Source organism: Pleurodeles waltl, chromosome 3_1, assembly GCF_031143425.1.
Source record: "Pleurodeles waltl isolate 20211129_DDA chromosome 3_1, aPleWal1.hap1.20221129, whole genome shotgun sequence".
Taxonomy (NCBI): domain Eukaryota; kingdom Metazoa; phylum Chordata; class Amphibia; order Caudata; family Salamandridae; genus Pleurodeles; species Pleurodeles waltl.
Genome location: NC_090440.1, coordinates 1,338,300,109 through 1,338,324,386, shown reverse-complemented (window position 1 = coordinate 1,338,324,386; position 24,278 = coordinate 1,338,300,109). Strand labels below are relative to the sequence as shown.

Genomic DNA, 24,278 nt, shown 5'->3' with positions numbered 1-24,278 from the left:
TCATTTACAAAATATTTTATTAATAATAAATAACATAAATTACATTTATAAAAATAAATACATTGTATTTTACACACATTAAAAAAAGAGTACATACAGCAAACCAATACTCCTGAGTTTTTTGCCAACATTCATTAGCGGTCCACTATAATAATTACAATGTGTTTCCCCCAAGGACAGCACTTGGGGATACTCTTAAGCGAACAACTCCTGGTCAGTGGTGGTCGGAAGGAAGGGATTAACCAATCACTAGTGCAAATATAGGAAATACCAAGGGACAGGAGAGGTTCTTAGGATATGCCTCCGACAGCAGATTACCATCTGGGGCTGGCTTTTCAACAATCTGTGTCATTGCAAAGTCAGAAAAAGTGATGCAAACTAGTGCAAAGTGTTGATAAAGTATTTACTTTCAGTGGAAAACTGTGTCTGTGCTGGAAAGAAGACAGGAGTTCATGCCAAAACGTAACACCTCCTCCTCAAGGCAAGCACTAACAAGAAGAAACATTTTTATTTCTCCTAACTTTTCATACATTCCTGCTGTATAGTGCATGCAAACAAAATGTGAAAAGTTTTAAAATATGCCCAAGCATCGTATTTTGTACTGGAAGGGTACCCTTTAAATACAAAACCTATGCTAGACATCACAACCACACCTTTATACTACAGAGCAAAGGTGTGTGCATGGCACTAAGGAGCCAGTGCTAGGGAGGGAGCAGGCAGACCAAATCTTAGTAGGTATGGCGTGGTGTATGGAAGAGAGCATTCAGGGCCGAAGAGGACACAATGGCAACATCTCGCAAAGCCAACTGCCTGATCTCCTTACACACCCAGTACTGGTGAACCATGATCAGCCTCTGGGTCGTTCCCTCCCAAGGATTCCACTCTTATCTTGAATTCTGCAGTCACCAAAAACCTGAAGGGAAAAATCCTACAGAGCATGCTGCCTGAAACGAGTGTCAAGAGCGGGTCAGGAGAAGGCTCCCTTTGGTAAAATGTGGTGATGTGCAGAGTAGTAGTCCTTTAGTCCTTCCTCCCTTACAGTGTCATACTCTGGAGTACACCCAGTTTTTATGAGAAGTAGGAGCAATATTAGTGACAGTAATAGTACGCCAGTACTGTTTTGCAAACAACAGATCCCAATGAGTCCTAAACTTCAGTCAACATTGGAGTTTAGGAAGGAACTTAGGGCCAGATTTATTAAGGTTTTGTGTCACACTTGTGCCACGCACTGGGGCGCAAGGGCAACACAAAACCTAAGTGAGGTTTATCAGGCCATGCAAGGCTACGTTGTGTGGCCCTGCATGACTTGATACATCTGGAGTAGCGCAAGGCAGCGCAAATCACTGTCTTGCGTTACTCTGCCCCAGGGGGGGTTACATGGGTGGAGCATGGATGTTCCCACACATCCATCCATTTAGGCCCATTCCCAGATTTACCATTAGTGGTAGACCTGAGAATGCATCATAATTCTATGTCTCCCAACAGGGGGCATAATGAGGAGAAATATATTTTATTTCTCCTCGTTTTTTACTCTTTCTACATGTGCTGCATTTGAAAGATTGCTTTTCTGCAGGAAGGTGTCCCTTCCCGCACAAAAAAAATCCTGCGTGCAATGCAGGCACCCTTGCACCATGGTGCAAGGTTGCCTGCATTGCCGTTAGGCTGCCATAAGGATGCCAGCGCTATGAAAGGACAGGAATGCGCCATATAATGTTGAACATGACATATTCCTGCCCTTTTATTTTCATGCAGTGCAGCGCAACAAGGTGGCTTGCTGTACGTTGTGAAATATTGATAAATATGCATCTTAATAACTACATAACTACCAACAAATAGAATGTAAACCTCATTTTCCATACTCCCGCTCCTTCTAACAATGTTGCTACATTGCCCCCAAGGCCAACCATACACATATTTACAAATAAATAACACAAATAAAATAAAGTTAAATAAATATCACTGGTAACTGAGTGCAAATTTGGACAATAATAATCGTTCTCAACCTTCTGAGTTTCTTCCCTGCAATGTATGACAACACCGCTAGATTCTCAAGCTGTCTTGATACTGAAATAAGCATGATGAATCACTTTTCCTTCAAATAGTTCACATTGACTACCCAGAAGTACTAATAACTTATTTGTCATATAGACACTGTGATCATCAAGTTACTGAAGCCCTTAAACACAGATATGTGTAGACACCAAGCAGGAACATGTCCATCACAGAAGTAAAACACTGCAAACGCCACAACTGAAAACAAAGTTACACCATTGAAGCCTCCAGACCAAACCAGAAAAATGTTCGACTTCCTAAAATCTCTAGTCTTGTAGCGTAGTTTCACACCTTCCTTTCTTAGGTCCATCTGTCTTTGATGTCAACATCTACCAGTGAAGGAGTATTGAACTGCAGGTGGAATCCATTATGTGTCCTCAGACTGGAGGTGAGGGGCAAACACCATGTCCGTAAAAAACCTGCCAGGAATGTGTTTTTCTGCGATAAGGTCTTTTCCAAAGTCTTCCTCGGTTACAAGACCACTCAACATCGTGTGGATTAACCTTGGACCTCTGAGTTCCGAGCAGTCCAAGGAACTTGGTTGTCCCATCTCGCCCAAGAAGGAAATGTGAGTTTGTCCCAAAGTTCCGTTCAAATAGCTGAAGCTGCTGAGCTTTGATGCTTGCTTCAAGTATCCATTGACTCCAGCCAGCGGAGGGGTGTCAGTCTTGCCGAGCTCAGCTTCTAGCCCCATAGTTCTATTGAAAGTGCCTGGAAGGCCTGAGATGCCCTGGATCTCAACTCCCTCACTCCTAACCTCATTTTGACTGGTGTCATCCTTGAGGTTGGATTGTTTCAAGTATGCGTGGCTCTCTGCAAGCACTAGATCCAAGCCACACTGATTCTCAATAATGCCACTTTTGACACCATTAGGGGACAAAAAATAATTTCGCCCTTTCTTTTGTCCATCACTCACAATGTCCAAAGGATTATCTCTCTGGCCAGAATAATGTGTTAAACGTGCAGAATTATGGTGCATGCTTACGCCGCTGTCTTCCTGCATGTTTACTTTCCCGCTTGTTTCATTACACTGCTTCCGGTAGCCTTGGCTTTCGGTGCAAAAGAGCTTACTTGACATGGCGGAGGTACCGCTCACGCAGATGCCGCTGTCTGTGCCGGTTGAGCTGTCTTTTGAAGGCCGAGGCACTACAGGAGAATGATCTGGGCAGCCAAGAGAGGGAGTAGGGGACCGGCTCTCACTCTCCAATGAGATCTTGTCACCACAGAAGCCACTGTCTGTACTCAGCCGAACTGGGGAGCTCTTATGCAGCATGGACAACTTCTTTATCGACTCTTCGTCCAAGTTCACCACCACATCCTCAATCCATGCAGGGGGCTGCCATTTCTCCATCCAAAGCGAGCTGGATTTAATGGGCGATTTCTGAAATGGAAAGAAATTAGCTAAAGTTTAGAACATGGTACAGAGAGACAAGTACGAAAATATTCATGGCAGTGGTTATTTGCAACAAATTGAACATTGGCATTTTCTCTCAAACAGTAATAGTAGGCGTATTCAATACGGGACTTTTTTTGCTGTTGAAATTCTGATATGGAACTTGCGCCAAGTGAACTAATCAGATAGGGGGGCCAACATAAAAAGCTCAGGCAATAGTATTACTGTTGTTTTTTCTCCTTCTGGCACTATTCTGATCGTAAGAACAAAGATGTTGATTGTGTTAAAAGTGAATTTTGTTACATTACTTGACAGGTCTTTAAAAGGCTACAAAGCAAAATCATTCACATATCACTAAGCTTGCAATTGAAAGGTCCCTGGGATATGGCAGAGTGCCTAAAGAGCTGGAGTAGAGTCAGTCACGTGCAGGCTTGCCTTTAAAAAATAATTGGAGCAGAGGCAGTCAGTCACACGCAGGCTTGCCTTTAAAACCAATTGGAGGAGGGGCAGTCAGTCACACGCAGGCTCGCCTTTTAAAAAAAAAATACTTGGAACAGGGTCAGTCAATCACATGCAGACTCGCCCTTGAAAAACCCGTGACGCAGAGGCAGTCAGTTGCATTCAGACTTGCCTTTGAAAAACACCTGGAGCAGGGCTGAGGCAGTCAGTCGCAAGTTCGTTGTGCCTGTAGATGGAGGCGAGCAAGCACTGGGCCTGGGTTAATTTCTTGTCAAGCAGTCCCTGACCTGGGACTGACTTGAGCCCTGCACCAAAAGCCTTTCATAGGATATATTGTGAAGTTGGGATACTTTTTCTGAGCGAGCACTGGCTGTCTCACTAGCGCGAACAGTCATTACATGCACCCCCGGACATAACCCTGTAAACTGATACCAGTAATTTGCTGGCACGAGATAAAAAAAGCTGCTATGGAGGGCTCTAGAGTCTCCACCGTCCACCCTTCGGCACATGAAAAGCTTTACGCTAGCGTTGCAAAATAGTCACTTGACTCCAGGGCATCCCAAAAGACCCCTTTGTCTTTGCTAAGTGAAGAGTTCTGGATTTTCTGACTAGCTCAAGGCCTCTTGTGCAACAGGAGGTTCATGGAAAGCTAATCAAATCCAAACTGGCTGACTGCGGCGATGATATCACGCAACCAAGCAGCCCAGCTTGGCTAGGAGCGCCAGTAGACAGCAGCTGGACAACAAACAAGGCCTCTGGCCACAAGCCAAAACCTCTTGAGAATGACCCGGAGGCACTGAGAAATGCTTCCGCTGTCAAGAGCAAGAAACTGTGCTACCTAAAGATGTGCACAAACAATCATACGACATAGTCGAAGCAGACAGACTGAGAGCAACGTTGTGGTACAGGGTGTGAAGGCTAGAAGAACAGCTTTTTGGGAATGGAATAGGTGAACTCAATGATCAGAACTGATGACTTTGGTGAGCTTATCTGGCACCATTTTATGGTTCCAAAACCTGGTAATTTCAAACACTCGGACGTTGACATAGCCCTTTGCATATGTAAATTGGACAGCTGTATTCATTCCTGTTAACTGGGGTTACTAACTGTTTTAATGTCATTCCTTCCTTTCAGAATGTACATATCTAAAAGCTGATTTCATTCTGGTAAGAGATCAGCGGCTGACTAGATGCTTCTAAATCAGCTGAAAGGCGACTCGATGGCCAGCCTTTGCTCTTTATAAGCCTTTTTTTCTCGGGATTGCTACTCGTGCTGTTCATCAGACCCTTCTTATAGGTCTGGATATTAGAGAGGGCCACCAACCTGTTTAACGAACAACCATTTGTGTAATATCTGTACTTCAACTTAGCCTTCTCTATTAATACGTTTAAAATCTTACCTCAGCTCTTGAAAAACCCTAGTCCTGTGTCCCAAAGGGGGCAAAACACACGTTGGTTGTGAAACGCCTGTGTCACCCATTGTTAATACAAGCAATTATTTCAACCACGGGCACTGCAAATAACAGTATTTAGTATTGAATACAGTTGTCTTGTTCCTTTGTACTGTCTATGATCTAACGACTCTAAGCACAGACATTCTTAACATCTACGGTATTCTATTTATAACTTATATCACCATTATATGTGTGTGTGTGCGCACATGCGTGTGTGGGTGAGTGTGTAGGTGCCAGCACCCCACTTATTCTTTTGACTTAACAATCTGAGGGAATCACACATGCACTCGTTTTTGCAACACAACACCATGGATTAGGAAACAATCAAATTGGGCTATTACAAGGCATTGTAGGATTAAAGGCCCTCTTTTTTTCTTTATTTACTCTTTATAAGACAGCTGAAATGAGATCCCTTGGTCAATCTTTGATACTTTCATGGTCCCAAAAAGGAGGTCTGATGGTCAATCTCCAATATTTGATCCTTTTATGAAAGCTATAAAGAAGCCTGAAGATCAACTCTTGATCCTTCTAAGGCAACCAAAACAACGCCTGATGCCCAACCTTTGAATCTTTAGACAACTGTAAAGAGGTCGATGGTGAAACTTTGATCCATCAAAGAAAGGTGAAAGGAGGCCTAATGCTCAACTTTTGGTACTTCTGGGACAGTTGAAGGAAGACTCATTGTTAAGCTTGTCATAATCTGAGTGCAGAAAGATTGATGGTCTGCCTTCCATTCTTCCAAAGGAGCTGAGACAAGACTCAATGGAAAGCCTTAATCCTTAATAATGAGATAAAATAGGACAAGTGAAAAACTTTTCACATAAATATTGTGGGAACGTTTGCCAATGTAACCGTATGGTGCACGCAACAAAGTCTTGCCTGCGTCAGGTTGCAGAAAGTCACATGGCTTTGTCTTCCTACCTCATCAGCCTTATTCCATGAAAGAGAGGGAGCAATGTCCAACTAACGAACATTCTGGTGCCAGCCAAAGATGGTACACCCTCTCACTCGTGATGAGGGAGTGGCAACCTCAGATTAGTATCACTGCGTGCAGCTTACATCGGGATATCAAATCTTTCACTTTATACATAACATCTTCAAAGTTTTAGGCTTTTTTTTTGGCGCGATTCAAAAGTCTTCACCTCTTATTATCTGCAGCACTCCCGCAAATGATCTCTAGGAAGACATGGACAGGGGCTTTCATTTTCTGTCATTCATCCATGAAGGGGTTTTAGAAGCTGCTTCTTTTCCAGGAACCTTCATCAGGACTCTTAAACTTGCTTACATGTCTTCACATCCATGTCCAACATGTCATCAGGCTACTGATGGTGGAACGCAGGACTGAATTTCTCAAGGTTGGTCCACCAGCCAGATGTCTCTTACTGTACAGCTTGTAATCACTTGGCGTCTAGTGATGAAGGAAGGTCGCTTCTGAATGCTTTTCACCTGTAGAGGTCTGTCACTATAAAGTACACCACCGGGCTTGTGGAGATTGAGGAAGGACACCTAAGAGCTCCTCCCACATGTAGAGGTCTCTCACAATAAAGTACATCACCTGGTCTGTGGTGGACAAAGCAGAGCCCTCTCCAAGCCTCAGAGGCTTCCCTCTGCTGCCCTAGGTCAATGCCAGTTCCCAGTAAGAGCAGGATTCCACATCTAAAAGCACTTTTCCCGTGAGTGCGGGCTCGCTGCTCCATAAAGACTCCACTCAATGGTGCATGGCTGTTAACAACATGCACACAATGGATGAAACATATAAACTGTACAGCCATGGATAGCAAGGCGGGTGATAACTTTGACCTCAGCTCTCCCTCTGCTCGCCTTCCATCAGTGAACCACAAAAGAAAAAAGAACACACGCAGAACTTTTGATGCATTTAATAAAACTCGTGACGTACTAGCATTTCCGGTGTTTTCATGGGTTTCCAAATGTAGAGACGGACGAAGATGTTGCCAAACACCAGCAGCATACACAACACGGTGATGCAGGAGAACGCCGTCAACACTATCACATCAGTGCGAGCTGCAAAGAAACAAAACATGGCGGCGTTAGACTCCTCGTCAACACGTACACGCAAAGCAAACAACTGCACAGTAAGCATAATGGTTTGCCTTTATTACATTCGATCTGTTTTTAATATTACGCAATCCAGACCCTGAAAGACATCAGACTGCCTCGCCAAATGCCACTCATCACGGGTTAGATTAACGCAAATCGTTAATCATCCCCGCTGTCCCGCAATTCTGAGAGCTCTTTCGAACTCTGCCCAGTCTAACACGAGAATTGTTGCCCAGACCACAGTACAATCGTGTTTGAACCCAACAGCTCTGTTACTGGCCTTTTATAATCACTCCTTGCGATGGTGCAGCTACTTCAACACAACTCCCTGAACTTCTGGGCACAAAAGATGGTGCTTTTTATATTTATTTCATTTAATGGATTTCACTGCTGGGTTTTGCTCGTGATAAAGTGTCATTCAACATGTCACACATAGGCAATGATATGTCACACATAAGCAGGCTGATTCCAAGGTAATGTCACACATAATGACTGAAAACCTGGGAGCTATGATCAGAGCCTGACCAACTAGAGCTGAAACTCATGCATAGAGGAGTAAAACATATATGTAGTAAGACAGTAAAACAATGAAGTGGCTATAGCTGTCTCTCACGTAGTAAAGCACCCCCATATGTTTTTTAGTACATGTTGAACTGCACCGCACAATCACTCTCAATTAATATGATGTGAGAAAAAAATCTGTATTGCATTAGGAATGAAGGGCGACAACAACTATAAAGAGTAAGACAAGCTGCTCAATGTGTCGCACGGGTGCCAAAGAAGCCTGCCAAGGGTTGGCAGCCAGGTAGATAACAGCACATGGGCCAAGGTGATGTCAGTCCAAGCCTTGGCAAGGGATGACAGCAGTAGTGCAGCCAGTGTGTCATGGGTCCTAGTGAAAGGAAAGAAATGGGCTCCCTGGACACTGTCTGAACTGTGAAATACAGCAATAATCAAAGTTCAGTGGGTCCCTCGGGACTCTGGGCTCCAGTGCCACTGCACCTGTTGCACAACTGGAAGTTACGCCCCCGGAAGCACACAGCGCAGGTGCCAAGGGGAGGCCAGTGCAAGCTGAGCAAGGCTGACAGCCAGGTGTACAGCGCGGATGCCAATGTAGGGCCAATGGAGGCCTGGGAAAGGGGTAACAGAATCATATGCAGTCCGGAGGTAAGTCCAGCAGAGGCCTTGGCATGGTGGACGGTGAAGATAGGTAATGTGTTGCTTCTCTTCTTTGTATTATAGATACTGCATATGCTTAAAATGTAAAATTGAATAACTCTAACCAAATGTTATTTCAGTGGAAGCCATTTTAAATGTAGTCTCTGGGCACATAAGAAGTACCCTCAGAAGGAAGTGCTGCACCAGGAAGAAAGGTCTCTTACCTTTAGCGGGCACAGACACACAGTGTGCCTCCGTGGTTATGCCCACATTGGGCCTGGATTTGATCTCTGGGGTGACAGTGATGCAGTACTGCTCTCCCCAGGCCAGGTTGGACACATCAAACTGCGCTGACTCCTCATTCTGCGTAAACTGGAAGACAAAAAGAAAGAGTGCTGTGTGTTGCTGCATCAGTGCAGTCATGACAATGTGCAGACTATAACTGCAGATCCTCGATGCGGACTGGAAGAATGCTGGAAGGAGTCTCGACGCTCACATTTCAAATATCAGTACGGATCACAGGCAACCTAAACTTCACTGCTGATGAATGCAGCCATTTGATAATCCCAAATCTGGATCCCGATAAACCAGAGTCAACTTTGTGATTGGGAAATTTAGCACAAGAAACTGAGTAATAGTGACATCTGTTTTTTTACAGTGCATAGAAATGGGCTCTGAAGTGTTATTAAAAACAAGTTGTTGACATTATAGCTGCAAGTACAAGGTTCTTGAGCCCAGTGATGTGAGTGGCCCTCTATCCCACATTTATGGCTATCTTTTACAGCCTAGCAAGGAAGTTGCTAGGCTAATTTTTCTTCCTCACGTAGAAGATACATGGTACCCTTGCTGAACATACTTAGGGAGCCTATGCCTTCCATTCGATTGAAGTGGTTGTGGTCTATCCTCCAGGGAAATCAAAAGTCTGGACTCTATGGATAAATATGAACTATGTGCACCCTCTGCCACATATCAGACAATTAAAATGTGATTGCCCCTCCTACAGCCGTACCAGACTTATAATTTAAGTTACCACTATGATTAACTTTTTTGCAGACTCAAATGCCTTTCAGAGGTGAGTCAGATCTAAGACTGGCTGTGATTCAGTCTTAGCGTTATTGAGGGAAGTCCAGCATGTGTCTGAGAGTGACCCAAACTTATTGGCCTCTTAGAAGTGAGTGTGATATGTGTATAACACTGCCACCGCTCCATTGTCCTTTCGGAGTAATACGTCACAAGTTTATTGGGGTTATTAGCGCATTAACAACAGGGCCAGTGGAGTTATGGAGCAAGGGAGGACCTAATTATGCAGCAGTGGCATGAAAATACTGTGGCATGAAAAGGCAAATTATGATGCATAACGCTGTACATTTTTGATAGTATTACTTTATTATTTTGTCATTTGTACACATGTTAACACTATCTGAGCAAATATTTCATTTCACCAGTACCAGTGTAACACCCAAATACAACAATAAACAACTGAAAGGTCAACCTTTCTGAAAAGCTTTCCACTTTGTGGCAACAAGTGGCAGCAAATTTTAACTAACTTTAGCTCCATTTCAGCTAGAAGCTGTTTTTGTCAAACTCTGCAGAATACGCAGCAGATTATGGTTTATGTGGCAAATCCATATCACCGAGGTTGCAGATTCACATAATTCCAGTGGCCCTGATCAACAGCATCTCCTTGTGAAGATGCAGCATCTTCCCGGGAAAATCTTATGAATGTAGCTGAGGAGCCAGGCAGTCCCACCCCTCCTATGTCCACCCAGGCCGCAGTATCCCACAATGCACTGCCCGAACAGGCCTTACCAGCAAGTTATCCGAAGTGCGGTTGACGTGCACTCGGTAGACCCGGTTGTACTTAAATATGTCTTCATAACGCAGCGTAATGTTTTGCCACTGCAGGGCAGGGAGGCGCAGGGCAACGTGGATGGTGTTTCCCTCCACTTTAAGGTCCACGTCAGGGGGCGGGAGTCGGACTGCAAAAAAAAAAAATCAAGGAACGCACCCATGAAACTTCAAGGCAAGTCAAATACAATGTTTCAATTACTGCACCGCAGTGCTCCAAATTCATCACAGTCTCATCTAACACTGCACGGTGCAGTGCGCTAGCAACACTGGAATAACACAGCCCACTGCAGTATGGTGTTACAAAATCACTGTATTGCCCTATGAACACTGCTGTATACACCAGATAAACACAGCATTGCCACAGTAATACTACACAATATTGTGCAAGGCACAAAATATTATGTAAAAAATTATGGGGTAACCCTGTAACTCGTGGAACAGGGTAAAATTATTTAGAAACAAACAGAACGGTCCCTGCAGGGGAAGTGTCAGCCTTGACTTCCGCTGCAAAACTTCACCCACCAAACGGTAGAGTACATCCAAACTACTTGTATAAATACATTTTCCCTTCAATTCCTTAGTTATTTAAACAGTTTTTTTAGGTATATACAAATCCTTTCTTATTAACAAAAGTACACATTAAGAACAGATTTCACTGCTATTATCCAAAATAAATACAACATTCCTAAACTGAGGTGCTCCTACAAAGTGATGGTGCAGTGAAAACGTGAAAATGTGAAAAAGTGCATCAGTGAATATTTACAAATATATACACTTAGAACTGTGGCTGATAACTCATTCAGAATTCACAATAATGCAGCATCCATTATTTGCAAGTCTTTAATTGACAACTTTTTTTTAAATACGGTCCACAGTAAAATATTGTCAACGTTTCGACCCTAACGGTAAATTAATTGCAGGTGGGTCATCATCAGGATTAAAGAACTACAATAGGAATCACCCACAACATGTTATAAAGATCAATCTCCTCAAAAAACTGGTATGTAGTAACCATCAGCGTGTAGCCTAACGCCGGGATCAGCTCGAACTGAAGGGAAAATGTATTTATACAAGCAGTTTGGATGAACTCTACCGTTTGGTGGGTGAATTTTTGTTTGTGGAAGTCAAGGCTGATACACCCCCCCCCCCCCCCCTCCCGGGACCGTTCTGTTTGTTTCTAAGGCACAAGGTATTGTCATAGAAATACCTCACTACAACATGCCAGAAACAGTGTTACCAAAGTAGTGCTGCAGTATAGGATGACCGATACACATCATGTGCATTGTATCACTCCACTATACTGCACCTGTTTCACACCATTACCACAGCAACTCTTCAGTGCGCTATACCTCATTAACAGCTTTACCACTTGAGCACTAACCCATGGTGTTACAAAACCACAGCATTACCATATGAACTCTGCACTTCAGTGCCCCAGAAAGACAGTATTATAACAGTAATACAATAGCAATAGCATTGCAGCAGTAATACAATTATACCAGCTCTACGACAGCAAAGCAGCATTACAATAGTGTTAATAAAAAATAGTGAAGGTACACAACATTATCATAGTAACACTGTACTTTAATACACCCGAGGTGCAGCTACTATTCCGTGAATACTGCACTCTAATGTTTCAAAACCACAGATCACCCTACGGATGTTGACAGAAACTGTACCCAACGTGCAGCGTTACCACCACATCTTGGCCACAAGATGAACAGATCACGGCCACATACCTTGCTGAGGGATGAAGCGGCTGGTTCTGGTCCAGTTCGAAGTCTGGTTTCCGGACACGGCTTGGACTCTGGCAAAGTAGCCCTTGCTGAGGGGCAATGTCTCCTCAGTCAAGTCGCAGGAGTGGCCAGTGACCCGAGTGCAATTTGCTGCTGGCTTCCAGTGATCATCAGCAGCGTACCTGCAGGCGGCAGAAAGCAGGGATTGAACAAAATGGTGGACCTCTGCAATCTGATTGGTCCACTGTGCCCAAAGGCCAGACTAAAGGAAGGTGGCCATCAAGTGGGCCTTATAAATAGGATAAATCTGTGGCACTGGGGATTGAGTTTGGGGCACAAACTGGACTGCAAGTTACACCTTGTTCTTGGGCCACCATTTTGGGCCTCATTTCTACACGTTTTACAGACAATATCTCGCCCAAACGCAACCGTCTAAATTCATGGATTTTTTAACATTATTTTTTGTTGATGCTGGGAGCCCTTTAATTGGTTATTTTCACAATCTATACCTTAGGTGTTTGGTATGAGTTAATATATTCTATCCTATATGTAAGGCGTAGCTCCAGTGTTTCGCTGAATAATCTAGAGCATCAAAAGCATATTTAAACAGCTTCCACCAAGGTCCAAGGTCCTCTCAGTCGCAAATCAAGGCACAATACGGAACTCATGGCAAGAAGGCGATGCACACCACACACCCAGAACGCACGCGTCATAGAGTTAAGCAAGAAGCACGGTTCTTTTTAGTATACGCACAACATTCAAGCACCGGAAGGGGAGGGTCTCATATTTAACCTCTTTTTCACGAGAACGAGGCAGAGATTGCTCTGACATCAGCTGTAGCTGGAGTCTCTGAGGGGCCACTTTGTGCATTAAGGGCACCTGAGAGTAGACAACTCGAAAGACTAATCTAGGGCATTGGAATGCAGACTCCACAGGAAGGGGCAGTTGTGACTCTTGGACAGTTCTTGTGCCGCGTGCAGTTTCTGGATATCAGTATCATGCACTATGCACGGCTGCACTCGCTCTTTAAAACTGCCCTATTGACATAGATGAGTACACCTCTTTTCTGAGGGTAATACTTAAAAAAACATCAAATGCGAGAAGTGGGACTTAAATTGAAGAAACTAAGGGCCAGATGTAGCAAAAATGCAATTTGCGACTTGCAAATTGCGAGTCCCTGCGACTCGCAATTTGCAAGTCGCAAATTGCTATGCAGTACGGTGTCTCAGACACCGACTGCAACTCGCAATGGGGTCGCAATGACCCACCTCATGAATATTCATGAGGTGGGTCGCAAATTGCGGCCCCATTGCGAGTATAGGCACTCGCTAACATGGAGGCCTGCTGACGTCAGCAGGCCTCCATGTTAGCGACCTGCTGTTCAATAAAGCAGGTTTTTTATTTTTGAAGTGTAGCCCGTTTTCCCTAAGGGAAAACGAGCTGCACTACAAAAAAAAAACGAAACCTTTAGTTTCGGATTTTTCAGGGCAGGGAGTGGTCCCTTGGACCACTCCCTGCCCTGAAAAAATAATATGGGGTCCAGTCACAAAGGGGAAGGGGTCCTATGGGGACCCCTTCCCGTTTGCGAGTGGGTTACCATCCACTTCAAGTGGATGGTAACTGCGACTCCATTTGCGACCGCATATGCGGTCGCAAATGGAGTTGCATACCACTCCGACTCGCAAATAGGAAGGGAACACCCCTTCCTATTTGCGAGTCGCAAATGCATATTGCGAGTCGGTAACGACTCGCAATATGCATTTGTGAATTGCAAACCTGCGACTCGCAAAAGGGTTGCTATATCTGGCCCTAAGATTCCAGTAAGGATTTAGCAAACCTAATTGCGAACATTATATACTAGAAGCACTCGCCTAGATCTGTACACCATTCCGTGGCATACTGTGCTACAGTGCGCAGTTAATCCTCACTTCCGATTGGCTGCTGCAGGCCTTCACAGTACATGCCTGGGCTCTCACTACGTAAGACAAGTATTCATGCACCTGCTAGGCAGTAGCTATCTAATCGCCCGATTTGACAGCCATCCAAATTTTAAAGGAACTTATTTGAGAAAATATAATTGGATACAAGTCTGGGCCTTAAAATCCCCACATGAATTCTGTTAAAGTTTTTTTTTTTTTTTTTATTGGCGTATTTCAAAGTTGTAGAGTTTTTCATAACAGTTTTTTCTTCCAGCTACGTTTTTCTTATCCCTAAAAAACACTACTACTAAACATTGTACCATCACTGCAGTTAGTCTCTCTGGCAGGGACGATGGGTGGGCCAAGCTGCAGGGGCCTCTTGGCCAGGGCCTGGCACTTCTCATTATTTGTTTGTCCATATTAAGCACTGGGTGGAATTCTTCTCGCCCTTCACAGCCATGTGGCATGCTCGGGTACTCACTTTTTATACTCCACCTTGTAGACGTCTCCTGCCCTCTCACTGTGCCCCGGCTCCCACTCGAGGACGTGTAGGAAGAAGTTCAGCTTAAATTTCACCCACTTGGGCTTAGGCAAATCTTCTCCTGCAGAGGCAGAAAAAAAGAAGCAGACAGGGATTAGGCCGATATCGTTCCCAAATGCACAGTCGGCGGCGAGGTGTGTCGATCTGCTTTCACGCAGGCAGCATGGAACACAGACACTGAGGGTTTAAATACAGGAAAATGCCACAGACCACAGCAGACAACGGCCTCTTCGTCACCCACCCTGGTGATGCTCATTGATAAACTGTGAAAGAAGGAATGACCGTATCAAGCCTGGTGAGCTTCAAACCTGCTGGGTACAAATGTCAAGGGTGCACTCAACCCACCGAGCTATCTCAGCAGCCACGATACAAGAGCTGCTGTCAGGGACGTTGCTATCAATGGTGCGGCGGGTGCAGTGGCGGCGGTGCCAGGGGCCTGAGCCCGGATCATTTCTGTATTTTACTAACAAACCAATAGTCAGGGAACTCGTTTTTAGTGTGCAGAGGGGCCCTTGGCACCTCTGATACGACACTGGTGGATGTAGGGTTATTTAATCCCTGATCCTTTGTCCACAACCGATTACACGCAGAAACCACCGATTCAGTGGCTTTTCGTGGGTCCACTGAAACAACTGTCAATTAAAGTAGAAAGGGTGGAGTTTTTAGTAAGTTTAGCCCAGTTCAGTCGGCTCAGTGTAAGTGGGTAATATGTATTTGACAACAGTTATGGGGCATCCGAGCTCCCCGGCACAAAATAATGCCATTAAAGATCAAACGTGAAAATATTTATGGAAACACACCGACAAACTCGCAATAAAACCTGGCAGGAAGTCCCCAGTGATTTCTATCAAAATAACAAGTAAAATTGTAATTTCCAATGCGCGTACGACCTTCCATAATGATATTCTCAGAAGTGGAAGTGGGAGGTGGTTGTGCCTGTGGGTAACCTCAAAAGCGCTGGTAAAGAAGGGTGTGTTTACGTGTTTACGTTGGTGCAAACACGTTTCTTCTTGTCCAGTCCTTACCCATTAGACGTGAAGTTCCAGGTCCTCACAAGTGCTCAAGACTGAAGAAAGGAGATTAGCAGATTTGCAAGTAGGGTGTGTTTATAACAGGCAGCTTTTATTCCCTCAAAAAGAGACTATGGGCCAGATGTAGGTAGCCGTTTGCATGGTGCACACTGCGAAAATTGCAGTTTGCACCATGCAAACAGCCTAACCCGATGCTCATTCCCAAATTGCGAGTCGGTACCGACTCGCAATATGGGAATGCGACTCGCAAATAGGAAGGGGTGTTCCCTTCCTATTTGCGACTCGCATCGCAATTCAGAATTGCTTTGTGACCGTGAATGCGGTCGCAAAGCAACTCGCAGTTACCACCAGTGTCACACTGGTGGTAACTCATTCGCAAAAGGGAAGGGGTCCCCATGGGACCCCTTCCCCTTTGTGAATGTCGACAAAAATATTTTTTCAGAGCAGGCAGTGGTCCAATGGACCACTGCCTACACTGAAAAAACGAAACCAAATGGTTACGTTATGTTTTTTATTTTGCAACTCGTTTTCCTTTAAGGAAAACGGGCTGCAAAATAAAATAAAAAACCTGCTTTATTGAAAAAGCAGTCACAGACATGGAGGTCTGCTGACTTCAGCAGGCCACCATCCCTGTGAGTGCAGGAACTCGCTATGGGGTCGCAAAATGCGACCCACCTCATTAATATTTATGAGGTGGGTCTTTGCGACCCCATAGCGAGTCGCAGACGGTGTCTGAGACACCGTTCTGCATCCGAATTTGCGATTCGGAAATTGCGAGTCGCACCGACTCGCAATTTCCGAATCGCAAATTCGGACCTTACTACATCTGGCCCTAAATGGCCAAAATTGCGAATGTTTGCTCTAGTTGCAAATAGCGGATATGGGGCCAGATGTACGAAGCTTTTTGCATGGTGCAAACAGCGAAATTCACTGTTTGCGCAAGGCAAAAAGCACATCGCGATGCTCATTCCCATTTTGCGAGTCAGTAACCTGGTTACCAACTCGCAAAATGGGAATACGACTTAGAAATAGGAAGGGGTGTTCCCCTTCCTATTTGCGATTCGCATCGCAATGTAGAATTGCTTTGTGACTGCGAATGCAGTCGCCAAGCAATTCACAGTTAGCACCCATTTCAAATGGGTGCTAACCCATTCGCAAAAGGGAAGGGGTCCCCATGGGACCCCTTCCCCTTTGTGAATGGCCCTGTAAACATTTTTTCAGAGCAGGCAGTGGTCCTATGGACCACTGCCTGCTCTGAAAAAATGAAACAAAAACGTTTCACTTTTTCTTTTGTATTGCAACTCGTTTTCCTTTAAGGAAAACGGGCTGCAATACAAAAAAAAAAACTGCTTTATTCAAAAGCAGTCACAGACATGGTGGTCTGCTGTCTCCAGCAGGCTCATTAATATTAATGAGGTGGGCCTTTGCGACCCCCTTGCGATTCGCAGTTGGTGTCAGGGACACCATCCTGCATCCAGGTTTGCGACTTGCAAATTGAGCGTCGCTCAGACGCGCAATTTGCAAGTCGCAAACTCGGAATTTCCTACATCTGGCCCCTGGTCTTTTTGCGCACGGTGGGACGGTAAATAACATGCGCTATTTGTGCATTATTCCCCATTACCAGATGTTACACACACAATCGGTCAGAGGTTATTCAACTTTTAATATCTGAATCCCGCCCAGTCACAGTTATGAGGTGTTTAATTTGCTTCAGATTTTTGCGGCCATGTCATACATTGGCCATTGGCGAGAAGTGAGTTTCGGTGGGTTTATGTATTTGAGACTGGTGAGAAAATCAGAAGGGAGGTGTTTTGGCAAAACATGTTTCAGTTTAGTGTTTAACTCACATGGAAGGAACTTATTGATGCACGGATTCCAGTTTCACAATGACATTTACAAGTTCACTGTGTTAAAAGTTACTTCTTAATAAAACGTGAACACTCTGTTGAAGTTTGCTTTGGAAGGTGTTCGGTTGTCTGTCTCTCGCCTTATAACATCCGGCACCCCGGATCTATTTTTAACTTCAGCCCCTCAAATCTTCATTTCCACTTGCGCGACTGTCTTCCGTCACTGAAAGTTGCAAACTTTGACCCCGGCAATGTTCTGTTTAGAGTATTTATTTTAATTCACCTATAAGTGTCTTGTTTAGCTTTTTCTACGGAGACCAAGAAACTGAAACTGGTGGTTACCACAGGAAGAAGCAAGCCAAGATGAAGAAACGGACTGTTTACAGTAAGTATCACTCCCACGGCACACATAACAAGTTAAAACGCCCCTTGCTGCTGAATAAGCATTTTTACTGTTCCTGAAACGGAACGTTTTTAACTTTGGAAAGAATGTATTCTGAGGCCGCCCTGTGCGTGTTGGACTTGCTGCACAACGACCCCCGCAGCTGTGCGCCGAGCCCCCTCAGCTATCTTATTGGCCTCTGGGACAGCCCCAGGATGCTTTGCTCCCGAACTCCGGTACTTTTTGCTGGTTTAAAATCCGGGCTGTTTCGCTGCAAGTTCCCCGGGCCTCCCAGAGAACCGCGGGTAACGGGGGTCCCCGGGAGCCAACCTAATAGCAAGATTTGACGGCCAAAACACTGCCCCCTTCTGCCCAGTGGTCCCTTTTGTGCCCAAGCAGGAAGTCATAGGAGATCAGCGCCAAAGTATTTAGAAGGACTCTTCCTGCTACAGAAAAACAATCTGCATTTCAGGCCAGTCTTTGGGTCCCCACTGAACTCAAATTGTGAAACTTGGCATCTCCTTTTGGGACTTTCATGAAAAAACAGGAACTTTCACAAGCCCTTTCATCTGTCTGAGAACATAATCCCCAACCCTTCTCCCCCCTACGCATCGAAACCCCTTGGTATTTTCCTGGGTTCGCCTTGCTCCGGGGCGCTGAGAAGACAGAAACATGATCAACTATCCTCACTTGGCCACCATATCTAGATAAATGTTCAATGCCTCCTGCTTACCTTTGAGTAAGTCCAAAAGTAGCAGCGTAGATCTGCTTGAGGAGCCAACAAAGAACCAGATATAATACAAAATATGTGATGTGATGGCCACATGGGAATAGTTGATAAAGGAGGCATTAATTGTTCAGGTTCTTGAGACATATGTAATTGTTGGGGAGTAAAGTGCTGCCTGAACAGGGAAAAGGATGTCTGTTACTTTCATTAAGTGGGTGAAACCGAGGAAGAGCGAGGGATGAGTCCAAGAAGCAGACTAGTCCCTGTCATCAACCCATCATGTTTGTTGTCCTCGGCTTTCATTTGTCAGTGTAATGCGTTCTGGGGAGTGTAGTTAAGCTTTTCGGATTTTTTTTTTGCAAGCACATGCAGTGGAAATTAACATTTTAACAGTAAAAAAAAAACAAAAAAAAAACAAGCATTTGCAATGCAATGGGTCTTGCGTTTGCTCGAGTTAGAGCTATTAGAGTTGTAAATTTCTAACTGGACTTTTCTTGCCACAAAAACAAAATGTAAATTGAATCAGTTGACATAAGTGAGCCGATTCAAAGAGCTCCCGCCGTGAGCGTGAAGGAGAGACACAAAAGGAAAAAGAAGTTTGGTCGCAGCCAAACGAATTGGCAAACATGCAATTATCTATGTAACAGGGTCAATGACCAAGGTGGTAACAAAACCGCCCCAAGAAGGGACCAAGGTAAAGCATTTACCAACAAAAACAAATAATTTTTGAAAGGCAAGCCCATGAACGAGTGATAGTGATGGGAGTGGTGAAAAGCCCAGATACATACTAACACGTCAGAAATGCAGCGCTTGCGGGCTGCTATGGTCAACCTAACAAAAACTGACAAGAGAGATTGGCCACCAGCCCTGGAACTAAAGCATACCACTTTTTAATACAAATAGTACGTGAACAGAAAAACTGCTGTCACTCCATGTTCAAGAATGCCAAAAGCTGAAGTGGGCTGAGACATTGCAACATGGTGTAGGTAGTTGTGGACAGAAGCGAATGTGAATGATAGTTGAAAAGGCCCGGGCCAAAATCACTCTGTGTCTATATGCGTGTATTTTATGTATGAAATATTTTAAAGACATGGGGTGGCAAAACAGTTAAATCTCTTTCTAGGCCAGACTTTAGGCCTGAGCTCTCCAAGGTCGTCTCTTTAATAGACTAAAGCTTAAATCAGACAGAACAAAACATTTAGAGGTCCTTATAGAGCAGACGGCCCCTGTATCTGACAAGAGGTTTCCCCAGATAAGAATATATTTCACTGCGCATCAGTGTTCACTATCAGTAGCCCAACACAGCACTGTCATCATCACAGGATAGTCACAAGAATCAGAATTACACAGTGACCTGCAGGCAAGGGAGTAGCCAGAAAATTAAAATAAAATATCCCCCACTTTGAAAACAATCTCTTATAATTGCAGCAAGCGAAGCAAGTCATTGTGACCCTCCCCAGGAGAGCTTGCTTGTCTCTTTCATCCAAGTTTCTACCCATTTAGCCTGTCATCCTTCCATCCACCCGCTGACAGCCACCACGTGCCCTTACATTCTGTCATCCATTTAATCTTTCATCCATCTATCATTCAGTCTGCCACCATTCTGTGTCCATCTGGCTATCCATCCGAACATCCATATCCAAACCTATACATCCTTCAATCCATCCAACTTTTCCCTTAGTCATACATCCTTTCACTTATCCATTCCACTTTCATCCGTCCATTCATCCATCCATCTTTTTAATCATCTATCCTTTCACTCATCCATCCACCCCTTCACTCCATCCATCCACTCTTTCACTCCATCCATCCTCTCTTTCACTAATTCATCTATGGATCCTTTGACTCAGCCATCCATCCTTTCACTCATACATCCACCCTGGTACCCATCCACCCATCCAGTTACCTTTTCACTCATCCACCCATCCCTTCACTCATTATCCATCCATTCACTCACTTAACCATCCACATTATCACTCATCCGTCCATCCATTCACCTTTTCACTCATCTATCTGTTCACTCTTTCATCCAGCCATCCATCTACCCGCCATTTCATTCATCCATCCATTCTTTCACCTATCTAATCTTACATATGTCTATCCAGACTATCCATCCATCCATCCATCCACCCATCCATCCATCCTTCCATCCAGCCTTCCATACATCCATCCATTTACCCTTTCACTCACCCATCCTTCCTTTCCATCATTCATCCATTCATCTACCTTTTCTCTCATCACCCATCCATTTGCCCTTTCACTCATCCATCCATCAAGCCTCCCTCCCTTTCACTCATTCATCCACGCATCTATCCATCCACCATTACACTCACCCATTCATACACCATTTCACTTACCCATTCATTCATTCTTACTTTCACTCACTCTCCCATCTAATCATGAGCCTTTGTCAGCCTAGCTACAGGCAGAAGACGCCCATCAAGAACCCCATCCCTGCTGTAGCTGCTAATTGGGGGAAGGGGACTTGCAACGCCCCTGCGTGCAAGAATACAGGGCCAGCTTCACAGGAGGACCTACAGTGTCACCTTTTCTGAATGGCCCACTGTAATAAAGTGCCAGCCTCACAGGATGATATCGTGTAATACAGTTGCAGCCTCACAGGGTGACATCCAGTAAAACTGTGCCCTCCTCGCAGGATATTCTGACTATGGCCCTCACAGAATGACCCACAGTGCTTATGCTTGCCTCACAGAATTTTCTTTTACCACACAGAGCCACCGTTACAGTAATACTGTGCCGCCCTCAAGTCAAGGCCCACACTAAAGTAACTGTCAACAGGGCCGAATCTTCTGGGGTGGGGTGTGGTTGGGGTGTGACACCCGTCTCAAATAAATAAATGCATTCTTGACTCCGTAGGTGGGTGGGGGACTGAATCGGGTCTGCTATGTCTTTGTGTGTGGTTTTCCCCAATTGTTTAGCTGAGAAAAGTGAGATTCTTCCCCCGCCCCCATGAATCTCAGAGACTCACAAAGTCACCGGCATTCTTATATCAGGGCCCGCAGTAGCAGTGTCATGTCACAGGACGGTTCACAGTAAAAGCAGCCACCATTCAAGGATCAGTTGCCGTGACTTCATCACCCTGTGGGCCACAATAATGCAGTTCCACCCTGATAACATGGCGGGCAGTCAAATTAAACTACCTTGAAATGGGCAAGCTAAATATAAAGGCACTCCCAGAATATGTCAACAGTAGCAGCGTCGCTCACCCAGAACTGTCCTACTCCTAGGCAGACAACGCAGTGACACATATGACCCGGTTTCTTTCAGTGACCCTCGGAGAACGACCACAACGAGACAATGCCATCCTCACAGGGCGATACAGACTACTGCAGAACCACCTTCATGCTCTGTCCAAGCAGGACTACAGTGCCACCGCCTGAGGATGGCTCCGGTCTCACTCTCCCAGAAACATATTCTCATAATCACATGACTGCGCAGCCCTGGGAAAGGGTAAGACCCCCCCAAACTCCAGAAGTAATGGTCCTCTCCAGCAATGGCGTCACATTACGTCACGTCTTCACGAAACCTCACAAAAGGCTCTAGAACAAACTACCATTGCAATTCTTTTCTGGAAATGGGACTTCTTCTCAGCCCCATTTCTCACCCAACCCCTGCCTTTCAGGTTTGTCCGTGTGCTATCTTTGCAGTTCCCCAGTTCTCCTAAGGTGCTTCTAAAGTGTTTTGACAACCATCATAAATGAGAAAGAACCGCGGCAGAAACACACCGACACGACTTGATACTAACAGACGCATTGCGTTATGGCCATGCATGTAGTCGAGTATTATTTTTTTAAAGGTGTGCTTTGTGCTCGATTTATTTTTGTGCCCGTTAGAGCTGTTTTCAGGCAGCAAAACAAATGTTTGCCTTTTGTGTACTGCAGACAAAATGCAAACTTTTTTTGCTGCAAGCAGTATGCGCAGTCCACACCAAAAATAACAACACCAATAATAATAATACAATACAATAATGGCCCAAGATACATATTATGAATATGCAGCATGTTGGTAAACAGTAAATGGGTGCCACTTGGCACAGGCCAAAAATGAACACCAGCACCTAGGCAGAAGGTGCATTAGTCTTCTTTCTATGCAGGGTTAGCATACCGGATGTAATAAAAAGCAGAGAGTGTCTTACCTCGCCCTGCACTCAGGAGGCAGACAAACAGAAAGCCCAGGTTTCTCAGTTTTGTGTGCAGGCGTTCTGCCATCCTGGAGCGGTCCGCATTATCTGTACAACTGAGAATCTCAGCCGTGGACCAGGGTAATGTGTCTTGCGTAGGCCCAACCCCACCCCCTGGCCCGGCCCTCTGGGGGCGGAAGGCAGCGGCTTGTCTCACTTCCCCATTCCTCCACCCGTAGTCTGCAACTGGAGACGAACGAGTTCACGTCACGCGACCCCCCCTCGCACCCTCCTTCGAGACAGACAAAAACCCACAACTTTCCCAATTCAAGGGCAAGTACACACAAACTAAGTATGACTTTAAGTGACGGTGACCATCTTCCCCCAGGCTTTTAAGGACTGTTTCCAGACATGGACTTTCATGCGATAGCCTGATGCATTTTGGATGTGGTAGTCTTGTGTTGCTTCCATTTACTTAACTAGACCATCACACCTAAAATCAACGATTTGTAGGGGAAAAGTTCAGTACTGCCGCCAGTGTCCATAGTCCCCTTACTTCCAATTAACAGAGTATCCATGTCCACCTAATCATGGACAAGTTGGACACAGTGACACTCAGTAGCGGCTCGTGGGGCGCTGAAGGGGCACGGGAGCACATCGGGTGCGAGGGAGGGAATAAACATTTTTTTAATAATAAAAAAAAAAAGAAAACACTTACCTTTCCATACCACTGCACCGCTCCTCTCCATCGCCGGATGCTGCAGGCACAGGCTCCTAGCCTGCCCTGCGCCAATCCTGACGCTGCCCTGAGCAGCATCAGGATTGGCTGGGAGCACCTAGCCAGGGTGCATCCAGGCAGACTGGGAGCCTGTGCAGGCTCTCTCAAGCCCGGTAACTGTGTTGCCGGGCTTGAAAGAGCCTACTGCGCATGTGTGTTTGGCCAGCCCATGACGGCCAGCCAAACATACATGCGCAGTGAGGGGAGTGCTGAACACTCCCCCTCGACGCTCTTCACCCCTGTGGCCCCACCTCCTTTACCAGAAAACAATCGTAAAAAAGGTTTATGATCATTTTTTGGTAAAGGTTTTGCAGCTGGTGCTGCTGGCGGGGGACGATGCTCCTCTGCCCCAACGGAGGAACCCACACTGGTCACACTCATCCTACCTGACCTCTTGGCTGCCTCAACACTGTCTCCCATCCCATCTTGATCCAAGGTCTCCACGAAAGTGGAAACTGGGCCAGCACACCACTGGATCAGCTCCTTTCTTTCAGGATGCACTCAAACAGTAAGCTTAGCCCTTCATTGGTCCACTGCCTCCAACCTGATTTGTGGCGTCCTTCAAGGCTCCTTGCTCAGCCCTGACTATCCAACATCTAAATGGCCCCTCTCAACAACATAATCCGCGCTCACTGGCTCATCACTTATGTCGACAAAACCCAGCTAGGGTTGGGTGAGCCAGTTAAGGCCTAAGCCAGGCTCGAGCCAGAAGGTTGGTTCTTGCTTAGTTTGTACTCCTGTAAGATCCTCAA

The 24,278-nt window shown here is 45.3% G+C and overlaps 1 protein-coding gene across 1 annotated transcript; it reads right to left on the bottom strand.

Moving 5' to 3' along the window:
* On the bottom strand, nucleotides 1-22,938 carry IL10RA (interleukin 10 receptor subunit alpha). Its single transcript, XM_069224725.1, has 7 exons — nucleotides 22,764-22,938; nucleotides 14,561-14,681; nucleotides 12,164-12,342; nucleotides 10,383-10,552; nucleotides 8,798-8,945; nucleotides 7,255-7,379; nucleotides 1-3,433 (listed from the first exon to the last, which is right to left on the bottom strand). The coding sequence occupies exons 1-7, from the start codon at nucleotides 22,834-22,836 to the stop codon at nucleotides 2,420-2,422; spliced, it is 1,830 nt and encodes a 609-aa protein (XP_069080826.1). The 5' UTR covers nucleotides 22,837-22,938; the 3' UTR covers nucleotides 1-2,419.
* Between the last annotated feature and the right edge of the window lie 1,340 nt (nucleotides 22,939-24,278).